This window comes from Drosophila kikkawai, chromosome X (genome assembly GCF_030179895.1).
Source record: "Drosophila kikkawai strain 14028-0561.14 chromosome X, DkikHiC1v2, whole genome shotgun sequence".
In the NCBI taxonomy this organism is placed as follows: Eukaryota; Metazoa; Arthropoda; class Insecta; order Diptera; family Drosophilidae; genus Drosophila; species Drosophila kikkawai.
In genome coordinates, this window is record NC_091733.1 from 27,362,459 (window position 1) to 27,379,849 (window position 17,391).

The 17,391-nt window shown below is 38.3% G+C and overlaps 2 protein-coding genes across 2 annotated transcripts; one reads left to right on the forward strand and one right to left on the reverse strand.

The window, feature by feature from the left end:
* Positions 1-5,882: 5,882 nt before the first annotated feature.
* Positions 5,883-8,123, reverse strand: tgy (twiggy). The gene is made up of 4 exons (XM_017181743.2): positions 7,585-8,123; positions 7,018-7,126; positions 6,285-6,566; positions 5,883-6,208 (listed from the first exon to the last, which is right to left on the reverse strand). The coding sequence occupies exons 1-4, from the start codon at positions 8,121-8,123 to the stop codon at positions 6,023-6,025; spliced, it is 1,116 nt and encodes a 371-aa protein (XP_017037232.1). The 3' UTR covers positions 5,883-6,022.
* Positions 8,124-16,539: 8,416 nt separating this feature from the next.
* Obp18a (Odorant-binding protein 18a) lies at positions 16,540-17,190 on the forward strand. The gene is made up of 2 exons (XM_017181758.3): positions 16,540-16,677; positions 16,753-17,190. Exons 1-2 carry the CDS (start codon positions 16,633-16,635, stop codon positions 17,077-17,079), a joined length of 372 nt encoding a protein of 123 aa, XP_017037247.1. The 5' UTR covers positions 16,540-16,632; the 3' UTR covers positions 17,080-17,190.
* The last annotated feature ends 201 nt before the right edge of the window (positions 17,191-17,391 follow it).

The window sequence follows — 17,391 nt, forward strand, 5'->3', positions numbered from 1 at the left end:
TTTAAATAAATATCTAAAATCACACTTTACTCAACAGCCTTTGATTATCCTTTAAGAATTTAATTAAATTAATTATTTAACAGTTTTATTTTATGTTTTTTTTTTAATAATTTAAAAAAATAAAAGGAGTTCCTGGTAACCCAAAATTCCCGATTGGCGCTACGCTTTGTCGTCAACAGCCGGCTTAGTGACACGCCAAAAGCCCACGCAGCTTAGTGTGTCCTGCAAAGGACATCCACCGCCTCTGGTGTGTGGGCGGGGAAAAGGGAAATGGAAAATGCTGCTGTGGATACTTGGCTTTTGGGGGGAAAAAGTGGCAGGAGCAGCGGCAAAAAGTGAAATGAAGCCGAAAGGCAAATAGAGCATAAATTACGCAAATCCAACACGACACTTTACAGCGTCGACGCAAGGCAGTGTATGCGTGTGTGTGTGTACATATATATGTGTGAGTGTACAACAACAACAACCATAGCAACAACTATAATAACAGTAACAACAGGAACAGGAAGAGCAACAAATAAGTTAAGTCAAAGTCGAAAAAGCAAGCAAACAGCATGTGGGGGGGTAAGAGAGATGGCAGTACACACTATGCAACTACACTGCAAGAAAATTGTGTGATTTCATGAAATGTAGGAAATTAATCTAGGGTATTTAAAATTAAAACTTAACTTTTTGGAACAGAAAAAAGTAGTTTAAGTTGGAATAAAATGTTTAAATATTTTTAAATATATTTTTAAATATTTTAAAATATTTTTAAATAGTTTTAAATATTTTTAAATATAATTTTAAATATTTTTAAATAATTTTATACATTTTTAAATATTTTTAAATATTTGTAAATATTTTTAAATATTTGTAAATATTTTTAAATATTTTTAAATATTTTTAAATATTTTTAAATATTTTTAAATATTTTTAAATATTTTTAAATATTTTTAAATATTTTTAAATATTTTTAAATATATTTAAATATTTTTTAATATATTTTTATATATTTATATATATATACCTTCTTTTAAAACCCATTTTTTCCCACAGTGCACTGCACTGCAACAAGAGTGTGGCATGCAATCAGGCGCCAAATGCTCAAGTGTCTCATTGTCAGCGCGCTGCATGTGTGCAAGGCAGGGAAAATAAAGTAAAATGAACAGCAGGAGCAAAAATGTTAAAGCAAGTAAATAAACATTGTATGCCATTATCAGGCACTGTCAGCAGCAACTACAACGGCAACTACAACGACAACGACAACACCAACAGTAGCAACAATCAACAACACCAGGCAACATAATTTGCAGTTGCAACTGAGAACTTTTCAATGGCTTCAAGCCGCACAAGCTGACAGATCCCCCTCACCTCTCACCCCATCATCAGCCGAAAAATAATAATAAAAAAAAAAAAAGAACAGGGAAAACCCAGGGAAAAATCAGGGAAAAGGGCAAACACGAAGGCAACAGGGCATGTTAGTTACAGTGATTCAGGGAAAACGAGGGACCTATTTTTAAGCCTTTTAATTTAAGGCAATGCAAAGTTATATAAGAAAAAAATGTATTATATTAAATATATTGGATATATAAATATATAAAAAAAATATATGTACAGTGGTGCTCATAGACTTAAGCCACAAGACTTCATCCAAGAATTTTAACGAAAATTAAGAAAAGTTTTTATTCCACAGCTCCAATTATTTGTGTCACATTAGTTCTATATATCAGTGTTCTAATGAAAGAATAACCAAGTTATAAAAATATATATTCAACGAAAAATTAAAAAAATCTGAGACCAACCCCAAAATGTCCTGCTCACATACTTAAGCCACCTGGAAGAAAATGATCCAAAAAGTTAAAATTTGCCCAATATTCCTTATAATTTTAATAAATTTAGTTTAATATTAAGTGGGATGACCTTTCTGATTAAGAACAGCGGAGCAACACTTTGGCATTAAGCCCACAAGACGTGCGCACTGTTGAGGGGTGATTTTCTTCAACTCTTCCTGCAAAATATGCCAAAATCGTTTTTTTTTTTGCTGTTTTTTTTTGGCCAACGACTTGTTTAAGAATACTCCACAAGTTCTCTATAGGGTTCAAGTCGGGGATCTGCGGTAGCCATTGCAAAACATTGATTGTCTCTTGGCTAAGCCACGACTTGACTATCTTGCTGGTGTGTTTCGGGTCGTTGTCCTGTTGAAATATCCAGGCAAGTGGCAAATTATCGGCATATTCTCCAGATAAATTGTTAATAAGGATGTCCCTGTACATTTCGCCGTTCATAATGCCTTCTATCTTCTTTTGGAGACCTACGCCCGATGCGGTGAAACAGCCCCAGACCATAATCGAAGAGCCACCATGTTTAACGGTCTTTCTCGTGTATTTGGGGTACAATTGTTTGTTGGGAGGACGTTGTACATATGGTTTACCATCACTCCCAAAGACATTAAACTTGGATTCGTCGCTCCAAACAATCAAACATACACGAAAAAGATCGTTAAACATGGTGGCTCTTCGATTATGGTCTGGGGCTGTTTCACCGCATCGGGCGTAGGTCTCCAAAAGAAGATAGAAGGCATTATGAACGGCGAAATGTACAGGGACATCCTTATTAACAATTTATCTGGAGAATATGCCGATAATTTGCCACTTGCCTGGATATTTCAACAGGACAACGACCCGAAACACACCAGCAAGATAGTCAAGTCGTGGCTTAGCCAAGAGACAATCAATGTTTTGCAATGGCTACCGCAGATCCCCGACTTGAACCCTATAGAGAACTTGTGGGGTATTCTTAAACAAGTCGTTGGCCAAAAAAAACAGCAAAAAAAAAACGATTTTGGCATATTTTGCAGGAAGAGTTGAAGAAAATCACCCCTCAACAGTGCGCACGTCTTGTGGGCTTAATGCCAAAGTGTTGCTCCGCTGTTCTTAATCAGAAAGGTCATCCCACTTAATATTAAACTAAATTTATTAAAATTATAAGGAATATTGGGCAAATTTTAACTTTTTGGATCATTTTCTTCCAGGTGGCTTAAGTATGTGAGCAGGACATTTTGGGGTTGGTCTCAGATTTTTTTAATTTTTCGTTGAATATATATTTTTATAACTTGGTTATTCTTTTATTAGAACACTGATATATAGAACTAATGTGACACAAATAATTGGAGCTGTGGAATAAAAACTTTTCTTAATTTTCGTTAAAATTCTTGGTTGAAGTCTTGTGGCTTAAGTCTATGAGCACCACTGTATATTTAAAATATAAAATTTATTTGTATAAAAATAAAAATAAAACATATCACTCTTCAAGTTAAATAAACAGAAATCCAGGACTGAACTTCTCTTAGAACACAACTTTTCCAAATAAAAACGAAATAAAATAATTTTTTTTAATCAATTATTTTATTTATATTTACTTAAATTTGTATTGCCTTTTTTTAAGATTTTCCTGAATGATCATTATGTATTTTCCTTGATTTTTCCACTGTCAGGCAGGCTTTTCAGCCGTTGGCAGAGTCCATAGCCTGGCATAAAGCCCGGAAATGCCGGCGAACCTGTTACTGTGTGAGTTACATATACATATACAAGGCTTGTGCTAATGTGAGTGAGCGAGGGTGTATGTGTGGGTGTGACCCTGTGTGTGTGTGTGTGGGCGTGTGTGTGCTTGTATGCATCTGCATGGTTGAACAGTCAATGACGGTGCAGCCCAAAAGGCCGGAAGTGCAGTCGAGCAACAACGATTGTGTGTGTGTGTGTGTGTGTGTGTGTGTGTGTGTGTGTGTGTGTTGTGTGTGTGTGGGGGTTATAGGAGATCCTGGCTAAACAAAAGTGGTACTACGAGCTGGCATTGTGGGCGGTGGGTGTGCCCCAAAAGTGAGGACAACATAAAAATAAGAACACAAAAAAAAGAAAAGCCAACACGAGTTGACATAGAAATTGTACAAACTGAAAATGATTTGTGTGTCCCCATCACAAACACCAGGACACACACTGGCACACATACTAGCACACATACTAGCACGTACACTGGCACATACACTAGCGTACACACACAGTGGTACTAGCATTACTTCGTTCGGTTCAATTTACTTTTGGAAAAACTCTTGAGAGCCAAGTAGCCAATTATGAACTTTAAACGGGATTATTAATGATTAATAAATAAAGGCAGAAGGTGCTTTCTTAGACAAAAAGGATGTACTTGTTATCCTGGAATCCCAAAGATACATATATCCTTTTTGTAGAGCAACAATTAATTGGTATTTCCATACAAAATTTTTAAGCTGCTCGGCACAATTTGCGGGCGAAAAGGCATTTAATTTCAAAGAGAAACCGCTGAGCGTTGCCAGAGGATGTCCTGGATACAGGACGGGACCCGATTCTGCCAGACAGTCTGGGAAAGGCATGGAAGGTGGAAAGTGGAGGGACCTACGGCAGACAGTTGAAATTGCAAATTATGTTTTTCGGGTGGGTGGGAAGAGAGGACGCAGGCAGCGAGGACAGCTAGGACAGCGGCGGGGAGTCCACTGTCTGCGCTCTAATTATGCAAACTACCTGCTGTTACTCAATTAATCTTGATTACGTTTGTGTTATCCAAATACAATTATTTTGGTATTAATTACAGTGGCCAGGAGCCAGACGGAGGACCACTTTTACGAGCGGAAATTGTCCGGGTTCTCGTTTGGGCGAAACAATGCCGAAAGCCTTGGTCACCCACACCCACACCCACAAACCCACACCCACACCCACACACAACACATTAGAGGCAAGTGTTTTTCCATTTTTCTCGCTGGGAAATTCGTATTTCGTATGCCACTCGCATTTGATGCGACTGGGAATTTTCCTAATTAGCCTAGAAAAGTCCATTCAAGCCAAAGTAGGGAAAGAGGGCAGTGACCTTAATTAGCGACCATCGAAAATGAGAGTTAAGTGCTTTGGATTTTCGGGTTCGGGGATAAGCCATGGCATAATCCCAATGGTGGTCCACTAAGGAATATAAAGCTATATGGCAGCAGGAGCTATTATGAGATGCGTAAGGACGTTTCTGTAATCTGAGAAAAACAGAGATGATCCCTTATTTACTAAAATCGATATAATATCGATTATTGGCTTTAGCTGGAACTAAATTCCGCTAGTAAACCCTACCTATTAATTTAGTATTAATTATTTTAATATTAACAACTATAAATTCGATTGTAAAATATCGACAAGTGTCTTTAGTAAAAATTTGAAAGTGCGATACATTGGAAATATCGAATATCGGCACTATCGATTGCTTTGCAACTCTGTTCTGAAGCGTATATAAAGGACAACTGAGTTCCCTTTGACATGTAGTCCATAGCTGGAATTAAAAGCATCTGCATCTATTTTTTGTGTTGTTAATTTTTAGATTAATTTATTTTTTACGTTTATTTATTTATTTATTTTTTTTTTTTTTGAGTGCTGTTTTAATTTGATTTAAAATTTTTGGGAATTAAAGTTGGACAAGTTTATACTTTAGTCTTTATGTTTTATATTTAGTTTCTATTTTCTTAAATTGTGACAAATGCACTGCTCAAAAACATGGTGCCACTCTTCTGATCCCCTGTTGTGTCTGCGCCACAAGCTGCTCAATAATGAATACATGGCCTGGGACGTGTACAAGGAAAACTCGCAACAGGACAGCAGCTGGGTAGACCTGCTGTGTTGCCAAATTTTGGCTGTAAAAATAAAGCTGGGAATTGTTTTAAATTTTAACTTGAAAATCTATAAAATTATTTATTTGTTATTAAAAATCAAAGAATCTCGAGAGCTAAGAAATCCATATAAAAAATAGATTTCAAAATAAAAACTCACAAAATTCAACTATGAATAAGGCTGAGAATGATTTGAGGCGGGAAAAAAGCTTAGTTGGCAACGCCGTAGTCTTGGCACGTTCGCCTTATAACCATAATATATTAACTATATGATAAATAAACACACGAAAAAAAAAAAATATATATATAGAGTAAAGCAGAGATTGTTGTGGTTGGTGGGGGAAGCTGGCAAATGGGGACTCCCTCCTAGGACACCGAGTTGTCGCTCTCGGGAATGACCAGGTCCTGCTCCCGGATCTTGGCTGGCAGCCGTTCGGCCACCTGCTGCCTGCCTGCCAGCTGAAACTGGTAGTTAAAGTACTCGTACACGTACATCTGCTGGCTGTTCACGTAGTGAAAGGCCACCGGGTACTCCGACAGGCAGTCCATGCACTAAGCGAAAAAAATTATAATGTTTTTTGTTCGATTAATTATGTAAATTAAGGACCAAAAGGACTCGCTCTCTCACCGTTCGGGCATTGTAGTAGGCATATTTGTAGAGCCAAAAGTCCATGCCCACATTGCCCGAGAGCAGGGCTCCAAAGGGGGCAGTGGGATAGAAGCGATTTCTAAGCTGTTCATCCCGCGAGTCACCGGCCTTGACGTCCAGATTGAACAGACATTTGCCCATCTCTACGTCCTCGGCATGGTCGTCCTCCTGGCGGCATTTGGTGGTATCGTTTAGGCCCTCGGCAAAGGTTTTCAATGCCTCGCGACTCAAGACATAGCCACTGCCACCGGACATGTAGGACTGGGGAAGGGAAGGGGAAGTTGTTATAAATATTAATAAATTCACTTTGTATAAAATAATTTTATTTAAATTAATTTTATTAATAAATGTTTTTTATTTAATTTCATTTTATTTAATTCATTTTATTTAAATTCATTTTATTTAAATTAATTTTATTTAAATTCATTTTATTTAAATTCATTTTATTTAAATTCATTTTATTTAAATTCATTTTATTTAAATTCATTTTATTTGAATTCATTTTATTTAAATTCATTTTTTTTAAATTAATTTTATTGATATTCAATTTATTAATAAATTCATTTTATTGATATTCATTTTATTAAAGAAAAATCATTTTATTAGAATTCATTTTATTAATAAATTCATATTTTTAAATTCATTTTATTTAAATATTAATTTTTATGAATAAAAAAATAGTATATTATTTTTTCTTATAAATTTCACTCACCGAATTCTTTGGGTGCGTTCCTATCATCTTGTAATTGAAACCAAAATAAATCGATGTGTTGGGTGAATAAGGGTACAGCATATATCTGAGGTTTTCCAGAAACACAAAGCTATAAGTAGTGAGAGATATATAATTATGTATATAATAATTGTAATTTAAGAATATTATGTAAATTTATAATAATTATAATATAATATACTAAGTATTTATTATATTTTCTTGAATATATATATATTTTTTTGTAATTTAATTTACAAGAAGCTAACTTCACTATGCCTTAATTAGTTCCAACTGAAAGTAACCTTTCATGTTGCTACATAAAACTGCGAACAGGAAAATGATAAGGGTTATTGCTGATATTTGAAGGTGTCAATGTTTAGACCAAGGAAAGAAGAACTTTGCAAATTCTTATAATTAATAAATTAAAATGCTTCGAACCAGATTTCTATTACGATTATCTCTCAGCTTATCTAACCCATAAAATTCGATGTGAAAACAACCTAATATTCATCTATGAAATATAGATTTTTCCCCGTATCTTTTCCATTTTCACCTTGGAGTACCTACGTGTCGTCGTCGGCCTTCATGAACCAATCGGCCTCGTCGCGCATCTCCTCATAGAGGCGCGTAAACGCCTCCTTGGTCTTGCCCCACAGCACCTCGTATCGATCCGGCTTGGTCAGCACCATGGTGGGCAGTTCCTCATCCGGCTGCGAGGTCATGAATAGAATCTTATTGCAGCGTCTGCCCCAAGTGCGCAGTACATGGGCAGCCCTGGTCTTGTGGTACTTGGGTGTGGTTAGCACCCAACAGAGGATCCGCACCTCTCGATGCAGCTTCTCTGACAGAGTCTCGTTGGCGTTGGCCTCGTGGCGTCTGGCCATGGGAGAGGCGCCAGCCGTTATCATCATTACGTCCCAGTAGGCATAGAGGAGGATCACCAGGGTGCCCAGCAGAAGGGCCAGGAGTATTAAATGCCCGGCGGGCATTCGCTGGCCAACGGAACGCTGATGTCGCCCGGCCACGGAGACGGTGCCGCTGGAGCTATAGCCCGGATAAGCTGGCGACGGCGACGGGTGCTCCACTGCTATGTATTCCCCGTCCATTCTACCACTGATTCCCAAAGCATTGAAGTCGTAAAGTGCGCCATTCGGAAGCCCTTATCGAAGACGCAGGCCCATTTCTTGGGCTGAGATAAGACAAGCTGGCTGCCGAAACTGATAGCCGGTTCCGGAACATCAGAACCATTAGCCTAATGGGTAGAAGTGGATGGAAAGAGAGGTGGGGAGAGCTAGGGAGAGTAGGACACAGGTGGGGAGAAGTATTGAGAAGCGGAGAGAGTGGACTTTACGTTTGGGAGATCCCCCTTATGTGGGATTACGTGGAAGTAAAATCATCAGGGAATCATCAGGGAAATTATTTTCCTAGCCTTCAGTTATTTATTTTAAATTTAAAGATATAATATAATCAATATTTAATTAAAACAAGAAAGGAAGCTAACTTCGGCACGCCGAAGTTTGTATACCCTTGCAGATACTATTTCATTGCATTTTATCTATACTTATTATGTTGAGAGTTTGACAGTTACAGTTTTACATTCCTAGTTTTACATTTTCCCTACACCTACCGATCGGTTTATATGGCAGCTATATGATATAGTTGTCCGATTTTCATAAAATTTATACCAAAATTCTGAACTAATAAAAAAAGCTTTTATCTCAGAGTAGATAAAAATAGTTTGAAAAACAACGAAGTTATAATTTTTTTCTATTAATTTCCTGATCGTTCCTATGGCAGCTATATGATATAGTCGACCGATTTTCATAAAATTTTTACCAAAATTCAGAAATAATATAAAGTGGTCATATGTAAAAAATAGTGCACATATGTTGAAAAACAGCTAAGTTATCATTTTTTTTCTAAATATTTATCGAACATTTGTATGGCAGCTATATGATATAGTCGTCCGATCCGGCCCGTTCCGACATATATAGCAGTGAGAGTATATAGAAGACTATATGCAAAGTTTCATTCAGATAGCTTTAAAACTGAGGGACTAGTTTGCGTAGAAACAGACAGACGGACAGACGGACAGACAGACAGACGGACAGACGGACAGACGGACATGGCTAGATCGACTCGGCTGTTGATGCTGATCAAGAATATATATACTTTATAGGGTCGGAAACGTCTCCTTCACTGCGTTGCAAACTTCTGACTGAAATTATAATACCCTGCAAGGGTATAAATATAATAATAATAATAAAAAGCACCTAAATAAAATCCATACTTAAGGCACACAAACTAATTGTTTACGACGTCAAAAGCCCGTTGGAAAAGTAGCATTTGATATTCCAAGAAAATTTATTTAAATCTCGCCCCGCTTAGAGTCCATTAATCAAGACACTTTTGGACAAGCGAAACACACACCAAAAGCAACAAGCTCCTCGGACAAGCGAAAAATAAAAATAAGAAATTTATATGGAAATAATAAAAGGGGAAGGAAGGAAGGAAGGCAAACGCAAAGCCCGAAAACCCGAAAACAGTTGAAGTTGAGAGAATCTTTCAATTAATCATGAGCGACATGTGGTCGTTGCTGGACGTGGAGCTAGGGAGACCGCCAAGAGCGCCAGAAAAATTATATAGCGTATACGCCCTGTGGAGCAACGGAACCGCGACTCTCGGATGCTCGCGTGCAAACAAATGGGCTGCCATAATAGCGACGAGGCGGCATCCTGGTCGCATCCTGGACGCATCCTTCTCGCCCGCCCTTTTTCGGGGGGAGTGAAAACAAATTCCCATTAATAAAATAAAATGCAGCCAGCGGCTAAGAATGAAAACTATTTGGCATTGTGGGCGTGACCCGCTGCGATTTCCCAACGATTTCCCCCGGACTCCCAGTCGAAAGCAAATACAAATACAAATTTTTCCAATAAAAGCGGCGGCTTTTTCACTCTTTTTCATTCTTTTTTTTTTTGCGCCTGTCAAAATTAGTTTTGGCCAAAGCAAACAGGTCGGCTAGAGAGCCTGCCGGTTTGATAAATGCCTTTGACCTTTCGTTGAAGTGACCCACATGGGGTCACAGGGGTGTTTACTTGGGGCATCAGGCCCAGCAAACCTACACTCCCCTTCCTCTCAGTGGAGTAATAAAACTTACTTGGGTATTGGGCATTTTATTAAACAAGAAAAACTAAGGACTTGACTAGGTCCTGCATCGGAAAAAGAATCCTGCGGAGGATGCTAAGATCCCCTTTAGGAAGCTGGTCTTTATCTACAAGGTTCTCAAGGAGGATATCGATTATCCTTAACAACTTCATCTTGTTCCTGATCACAACTTTGGCCAGTACCTGTTAGCCTGGCCAAGGATCACCAGGGAAAATCTGCGAAAGAAGAACAGCAGGATTTAACAGGAAGAGACAGGACTGAGGCTGACTGCTAAAAAATGGAACAAAATGAAGTATTCGTAAAAATATTAAAAAGATTTCTGTTTATAAATCATGTGAATTTATTTTTTTAATCTCACTTAACCGATGTTTTATCTGGGGATATACATACATAAGTATTCTTGATCTATCTCCTTGATGTACACTCCTTTTCCATATATATGTACTTACAGAAATCTATATATATGTATATATATCTATATATTCTTATACCCGACAATCAACAGTTCCTTTCCATCTGGTTTTCCATTTGCCAGGGCGCTTTTTCAGCCTTTCGCGGCGACACAATAAAAAATCAGCCAACCATCAACCTGGGGGGGGGAGGGATGATGGTCAGAATGTGAAAAGCCTGGTGGGTCGGTCAACTGCAAACTGTGAAAATCATAAAAATAAACCAAAAGTCAAATGTATAACTGCAGATTTTTTGCAATATTGTTAGCCTTTGGATTTCACAAGAGCGCCAAGGCAAACGCCATTTGTCTCGCTGTCTGACTGTACTTCTGCCCCCTCAGCTGGCTTTCTCTGTGTGTGTGTGTGTTTTGCATCGGAGATGACGGCGTGAGGAAACTAATATTTTAAATCTCCAAACTTGTATACTTAAAATTTTTTAAAATAATAAAAACATCCGAATATGATATATTTATGAATAAACGAAAATAATCATCGATAAATCATGGTAGAACAAAAATTTCTTTCTCAAAACATGGTTACTTTATTCAAATTGAATGCTTGGAATTTTTGCATTAACATTAAAACTTTGTTCTTTTTTTAGAGTTTTTGAATTTTGATTTAATAAACCAATATTATATTTTCTTTATTTTGATTTCTTCAGACTATATCTATCCTCTTTCTCACTCTCTGGCATCTCTCTCTTTCATCTCCTGTCTGCGCCACACACACACACACACATATATAGTGAGACATCAAACGTGCAAACATTTGCCATATTTTTGTAATCAAAGTAAACAATCCACTTAACCCAACACGGACATGCACATGCAAAGCGACTGCCAGCTGGCTATTTGCCTCACCACCTCTCCTCTGCTTATTCCCATCTCGCTCTGCTGCTATTCCTATCTCACTTACTCCCAGAGAAACGTCTTTGGCAATTTCATTTCGCCACTTTTGGGTGGGGAAATAGAGGAGACCAGCGATGGCCCTCCCCCTAGTTCAGCAGGGGAAGGACACTAGAAAAATATAACAAATTTAATAAAGTATTTAAAAAATATATATATATAAATATAAATATGTAGTATTTTTTAAATATTTTTTAAATTTTTAGATCAAATTATTTAAGCTTTTATTTTATATATTTGGTTTTTGGAAATAAATTGAGAATATTCACAGATTTCTCTAGTTTTTTTCCCAGTGCAGCCACTGTCCAATGTTCATCCATCTCGTCAGCCATCCGTTTGTTGCTATTGTCACTCCTTTGAAGGGGAGAGGGAGCTGCAGGGGGCATCCTTCCGAATTCCAACAGTTTTTTTCTTTTTTTCTCAGGGAATGTGGATCCTGGGCACGTGATGCCTTTCGATGTCTTGGCTCGTTTTTTATGCAAACAGCATTTGAATTTGAAATGAAAACGCTGACGGGCGCCCGCCAATGCCAATGCACAGGGACCCCGCCGACTCGGACTCGGTTGGTATTGGGATCCACGACCTACTGGTCGTCGTTGTCGTTGTCCTGCAGCTGAAGTCCCTCTCGGCAGGAGGCAGCCGGTTTCATAGCATACTTCTTCAGCGTCGTGCGGTTACTTTTGGCACATTGATATGAGAACGTACCCCGATCCTGTTATAGAAGGGTGTTTCAGTTCGAATTATTATTCAACTAGTAGATTTTTTAAACAAATATTAAGAGATCAAAAGTGCTCAAGGGGCCTCTGGAGCAGCTGAGCACTAGTCAGCAAGGGTTAGTAAAGAGAAACAGGCTTAGATCATGGGCAGATGTACAAAAAAAAATATATATATATAAAAATTCATTTTAAAAATATATAAAATATAAACAGAAAATATTTTTAAAAAAATATATAAAAAATGCCTCAAAAATAATTTTAAAAATTTTATAAAAAATACAAAATTGTTGAAAAATTACTGGCCCATTGACTCACCCTGCCTTCAGGGACATTGTGACCATTGGCATTTTGCTGGTAAACACCGAAGTCAGGGACGCACTGGGAATGGTTACTGGAAGGATCAGAGGGAATGCCTGGGAGCCTGGGCAAATAGTTTTTTACTTTACACACACACACACACACACATGTATAGAACGCAATGACAAAAAAGGCCATAAAAAGCAGCGACGTCGCCTCCAACTTTGTTATTACATTTTTATACCAGTCGCACAGACACACATACACATATGCAAACCGCTTTTATTGGCATAAAGAAGCAAGTGGAACACCTGTTCCAACCTCACCCGACATCCTCCGACATCCTGCTGTCGCGGATTCATTTGCATTTGCATTATTTCCCTGTTTGCAGAGGCAACTCTTTGGCCAGCCCCGACTTTTATTATTTTTGGTTAGTTTTGCTGCATTACAAAATGTGTGTTGACATGTTATGATTTCGATTTTAATTTCAACAGCTGCAGGCAGTGGGGCAGGTGGGAGGGGGGTAAGGGTATATGTATGTATGTTGGTCCTGCAAACATTTGCCAAAGCCAAAAATCTCTGAACGTAGTGAAATTTAAATGGGAAATATGGAGAATCGAGTTGCGCTGTGAAAATTATATTTGTAGAAGCTGTCTGAATAATTCTAAGCAAACATATAAAGAATAAGATGAGTAACGGTTAATAATTTAGCTCTAAAGATATGTAATTATTATTATATTATATTATTATATTAAATTAAATATAAATTAATATTTATTTATATCTTAACCCCTCTAACCCATTAGCAAACTAAATACGAAAACCAAGTTACCCAAACCCTTGTAGATTTACCTACTACATCCATTATACCCTTTATATGCCTCGATATCAAATGTAGTATTTATGTTATTATCCTTATCCACAAATAGCCATAACATATCCCTGGCCATTTCCTTCAACACAAAGCATAAAGGCTGCTGCCCTGCAGTAGCTTAGGATATATTATTACCAGCCATCAAAAGTCTTAGAGCTCATCAAAACACTCATTATCGATAACAAGTACTCAAATAGATCGATTACAACCCACCACCCAAGGAAAAGAAAGGATATGGATATCGTATACTCGAATATATATATACTTTATGTTTGTTCTAGACCAGTTTTCCTCAAAAAAGCTTATTACGGGTATTGATGTCGTCAATATGCCAGAGAGTTCAGTGTGGCAAATGCCTGGGCTGTGCATTATCCTTGCGCCCAGGTATCCATTACATATTGCACTTAATAGCTGAGAGCTGTGCGCTTACATTTATTTAAGGGGAAAGACTCTAGTGAATAGTGAAATTTAATTTCAAGATCTTGCTCTTAACGCTTCATCTTCGGTCTGATCCCCCGAAACATTTGTCAGCTGGGTTGCCTTGGCTTTTAATTAAATATTTTGCTGCGCTTAGGATGTACTACTGGCGATGCAGAGGTGGCTCAGAAATGTCACGAGGAGACTCCTCTGACAGGACATAGACATAGTTGTCTTTCTGTGAATCTCCACGAGGAAGCCGGAACAAAAGTTGTCACTCGGGTGTCAGTCGAGGAAGATAAATAAATAAGCTGTGGCGGGGAGAGTGGGGATGAGGGCGTTAAGCAAGTTGTGTTGTTATCCTTGGTTGCTCCTGCGGTTTATACTTATATTTATGTTTTCGTTGATGCTGCGTTGTTGCCATTGTCCTGCCCGCCCTGATGTTGTTGTCACGCGAGCCGGTCGCGCATTTTCAATAATAATCTCTTGTCCTGGGCATAAATGTCGCATTAAAATGTCACGCACTTGTGGCTTAATCACGCCAAAGGATAACGGCATGCCCGCAGGCGCCTCAAATACACTTGGCGAAACAAAAGGTATGCTTAGAAATAGGGTCTTTAGGAGGACAGTTATCCAGGATTTTTGAATTCTAGGATATTTCCTAACAGTTTAATATAATCAATAAATATTTGTAAAATGTATGGAATAATTTATAGTATAAGCCACCTTTAGGTGATTTTTTTTTACCAGTGCAGCATCGCCATACAGGACATGCTGGACACGACAGGCTAGGCGAGGATTCAGCTCTTGACAACAGCACTTGAATAGTCATCCCCAAGCCCCTCCGTTGCCTCCGTTGTTGTTATCTCAGCGACTTGGACCTAGAATGAAGGACTCTGGGTCTGCAGGATACCGGTTCGTAGGCATTACTTGTTTGCGGTTTTTATTATATCATGCTCATGTCAAACGGGCTCAGGCATTGTCACATCCTTAGCCGCTGCTCCGCCTTCTGCTGCTGCTGCTGATGATGATGATGATGACGCTCTGCCAGCTCAGCGTCCTGTCATGCCGGCTCTTAGTCCAGTCTCCCTATAGTTCATACCCAATCCCCAGCTAAGTCCTGCGGCTCGCTCTTGTCCTTCATCTTCAAGCTGCCAGTTATTACACATTGCCAGCGTCTTAATGTCGGGATTGCCTGACGAAGGCTCTCGAGTGTTTCGTCCTAATTCGCCAACAGGTGGGTCCTTGGCAAGGGGCTGTTGCTGCTGCTGCTACTGCTGCTGCTGCTGTTGCCAAGGCGAAAAGGCCAAACCAAAGCTAGATTAGATGTCCCTAACGAAGTGCAGTGGCAGCAATTGCAATACCCTAAATATAGAGGAGCTTCTTGGCTCTTAAAATATTTTTAAAAAATCTTTAAAATGTAGAACGTTTATTATTGACTTCAAAAATAGTTTATTTTTTCAGTCAAATAATTTTTAAAAATCATAAAAACTCTTTCAAAAATCTAAAAAAATCTAAATCTCTTTAAAAATACTTTAAACTGCAAGATGCATAACGGAGAGAGCGCTCTCTCACCCTCTCTCATTCTCTCTTTTTTCAAGAGATCCTTCAGCCTGTCGTTATGCATCTTACAGCCTTTACTGCCTTTCTTAAGAGCATTCCAGCTTCGTTTTTAAAAAAATGAGGCTGCAAGTCTGCCTGCAATTGGCAGCCTAAGAGTCCTGGCAACATTTTATAAGTTAAGGCACGTTCCAGTGGTTAGGTCCACTCAAAATCCTGGCCAGCACCCCCGCTGGTATGTGTATGTGCGGTCAAAGGGCCAACTGCAGTCGACGATTTTGCCGCAATGAAAACGCAAAGTTTATTTGCTGAGCTGGACCAAAAAAGCCGGCAGCCTCAAAACGACAAAGAGTCAGAATCAGAGAGTCAGGAGTCAGAATCAGGAACCAAAAGCCCCATTTTGGTAAATCAGAAATTGAATTATGAGCCCGAGAAAGGACACTTTCTGGGCGGCTAATTCGATTAGACAGTTACAAATGTTGATTCAATTTGCATTGTCAATTAAATCGCTATCCTGGCTGGGCCAACGTAATTGCATTAGCAGGATATTTGCTTGTCATCAACATATTTTGCCCACAAATTTTCGGTTGACTTCAGCATTTTGCGCAACGCCCACTTTTTCCCTAATCTCAAAAATGTGTATGTGTGTGTGTTGCTGGCTGATTTACAAGTAACGCTTTCTTGGTGATTGGCCAGCAAAAAGTTTCTGCGGCAGCCGCAGCCTCATGTCCTGTATGTATCCTTTGCACTCGACCGGAGCCAAGTCGAGTCGAGAGTTGATGAAAGGCCAAGTCAAATGGCTCACTGATTGCATTGACATCCGAAAATGTATTTCGGTCGGCTTCGGAGAAAACTTTACGTATGATTTGCTGGCTAAATTGAAAATTTTCCCAGCATATCCTGTGGGCAGGATACAGCTTCATTATGCCTTACACACACACACAGAGCCATTGCATTCGGCTTGCATTTCAATTATGTGCAAATTGCAGATCTCTGCGACTTGGTATATTATTTCGAAGTAAGCCTACTTCCTGCCGAATTATGGATGCCACAAGATTATGAGGTTTTGGTTGCCTGTTTTTTGCAAAAATAATTTAAAAAAATAAATAAATAAATAATGGAGATTTAAAAATAAAAACACTGACTACTTTTGGGCTGAATTTTAATGTAATGTTTAACTATAAACAGAAAACAGCTTCGGATCGCTTTCAGTTTGAAAATAGTTGTTCGCCATGAAGGTTGCATTCGCTGTGCTAACCCTCTGCCTAGTGGCCCAGGTAAGGGTTTATTTTCTGAGAAATTTCATACCACTTAAGACCAATTAAACCCCCCAATTAACCCTCAAAACACAGTTACCTTCAACCAATTCCGCAGAGAGCTGTCTGAGGAGGCACAATGTCACAAGCTCCCAGGTGGAGGCTGTGGCTCCCAATACCCCCGTGGCCGATATTTCCTCAAATATCAAATGCTATAGCCTCTGTGTGATCAGTGATTATATTGGCAGTGATAACAAAGTCGATTTGCAATTGGTAGGTACTCGAGCCAGTCCACAAGAGCAGCGAATTTTGGTCGAGTGTAAAAAGCAAATCGATGACAACACAAATCTGGAAAAGTGCGATTATGCCTATCTGATGTTACAGTGCTTGTTTTTGGCAAAAACAAATGGAGGAAAGGCCTAATGAGAGTCATTAATCACATGAATATATTATATATGGTCGATTTATATGCTATATATTAAAATAATAATTATTGTAAATGGTTGAATGGAATAAATTGGTCATTTGATTAGAGTTTTTATTTTGCTAAGCTTTTTAAACTTGGCCAACACGAACAGTGATGCTGATATATGTGATTGTAATAATCATGGGAATATATTTGAATTTTTAGAGAATTCAAATATAATTATTATTTCAGTTTGTTATATTTTTAAATTTAATTAAAACAAATTTTTAAATATTTTTAAGCTTTGCATAGGGTTTTCTATAGGGTTT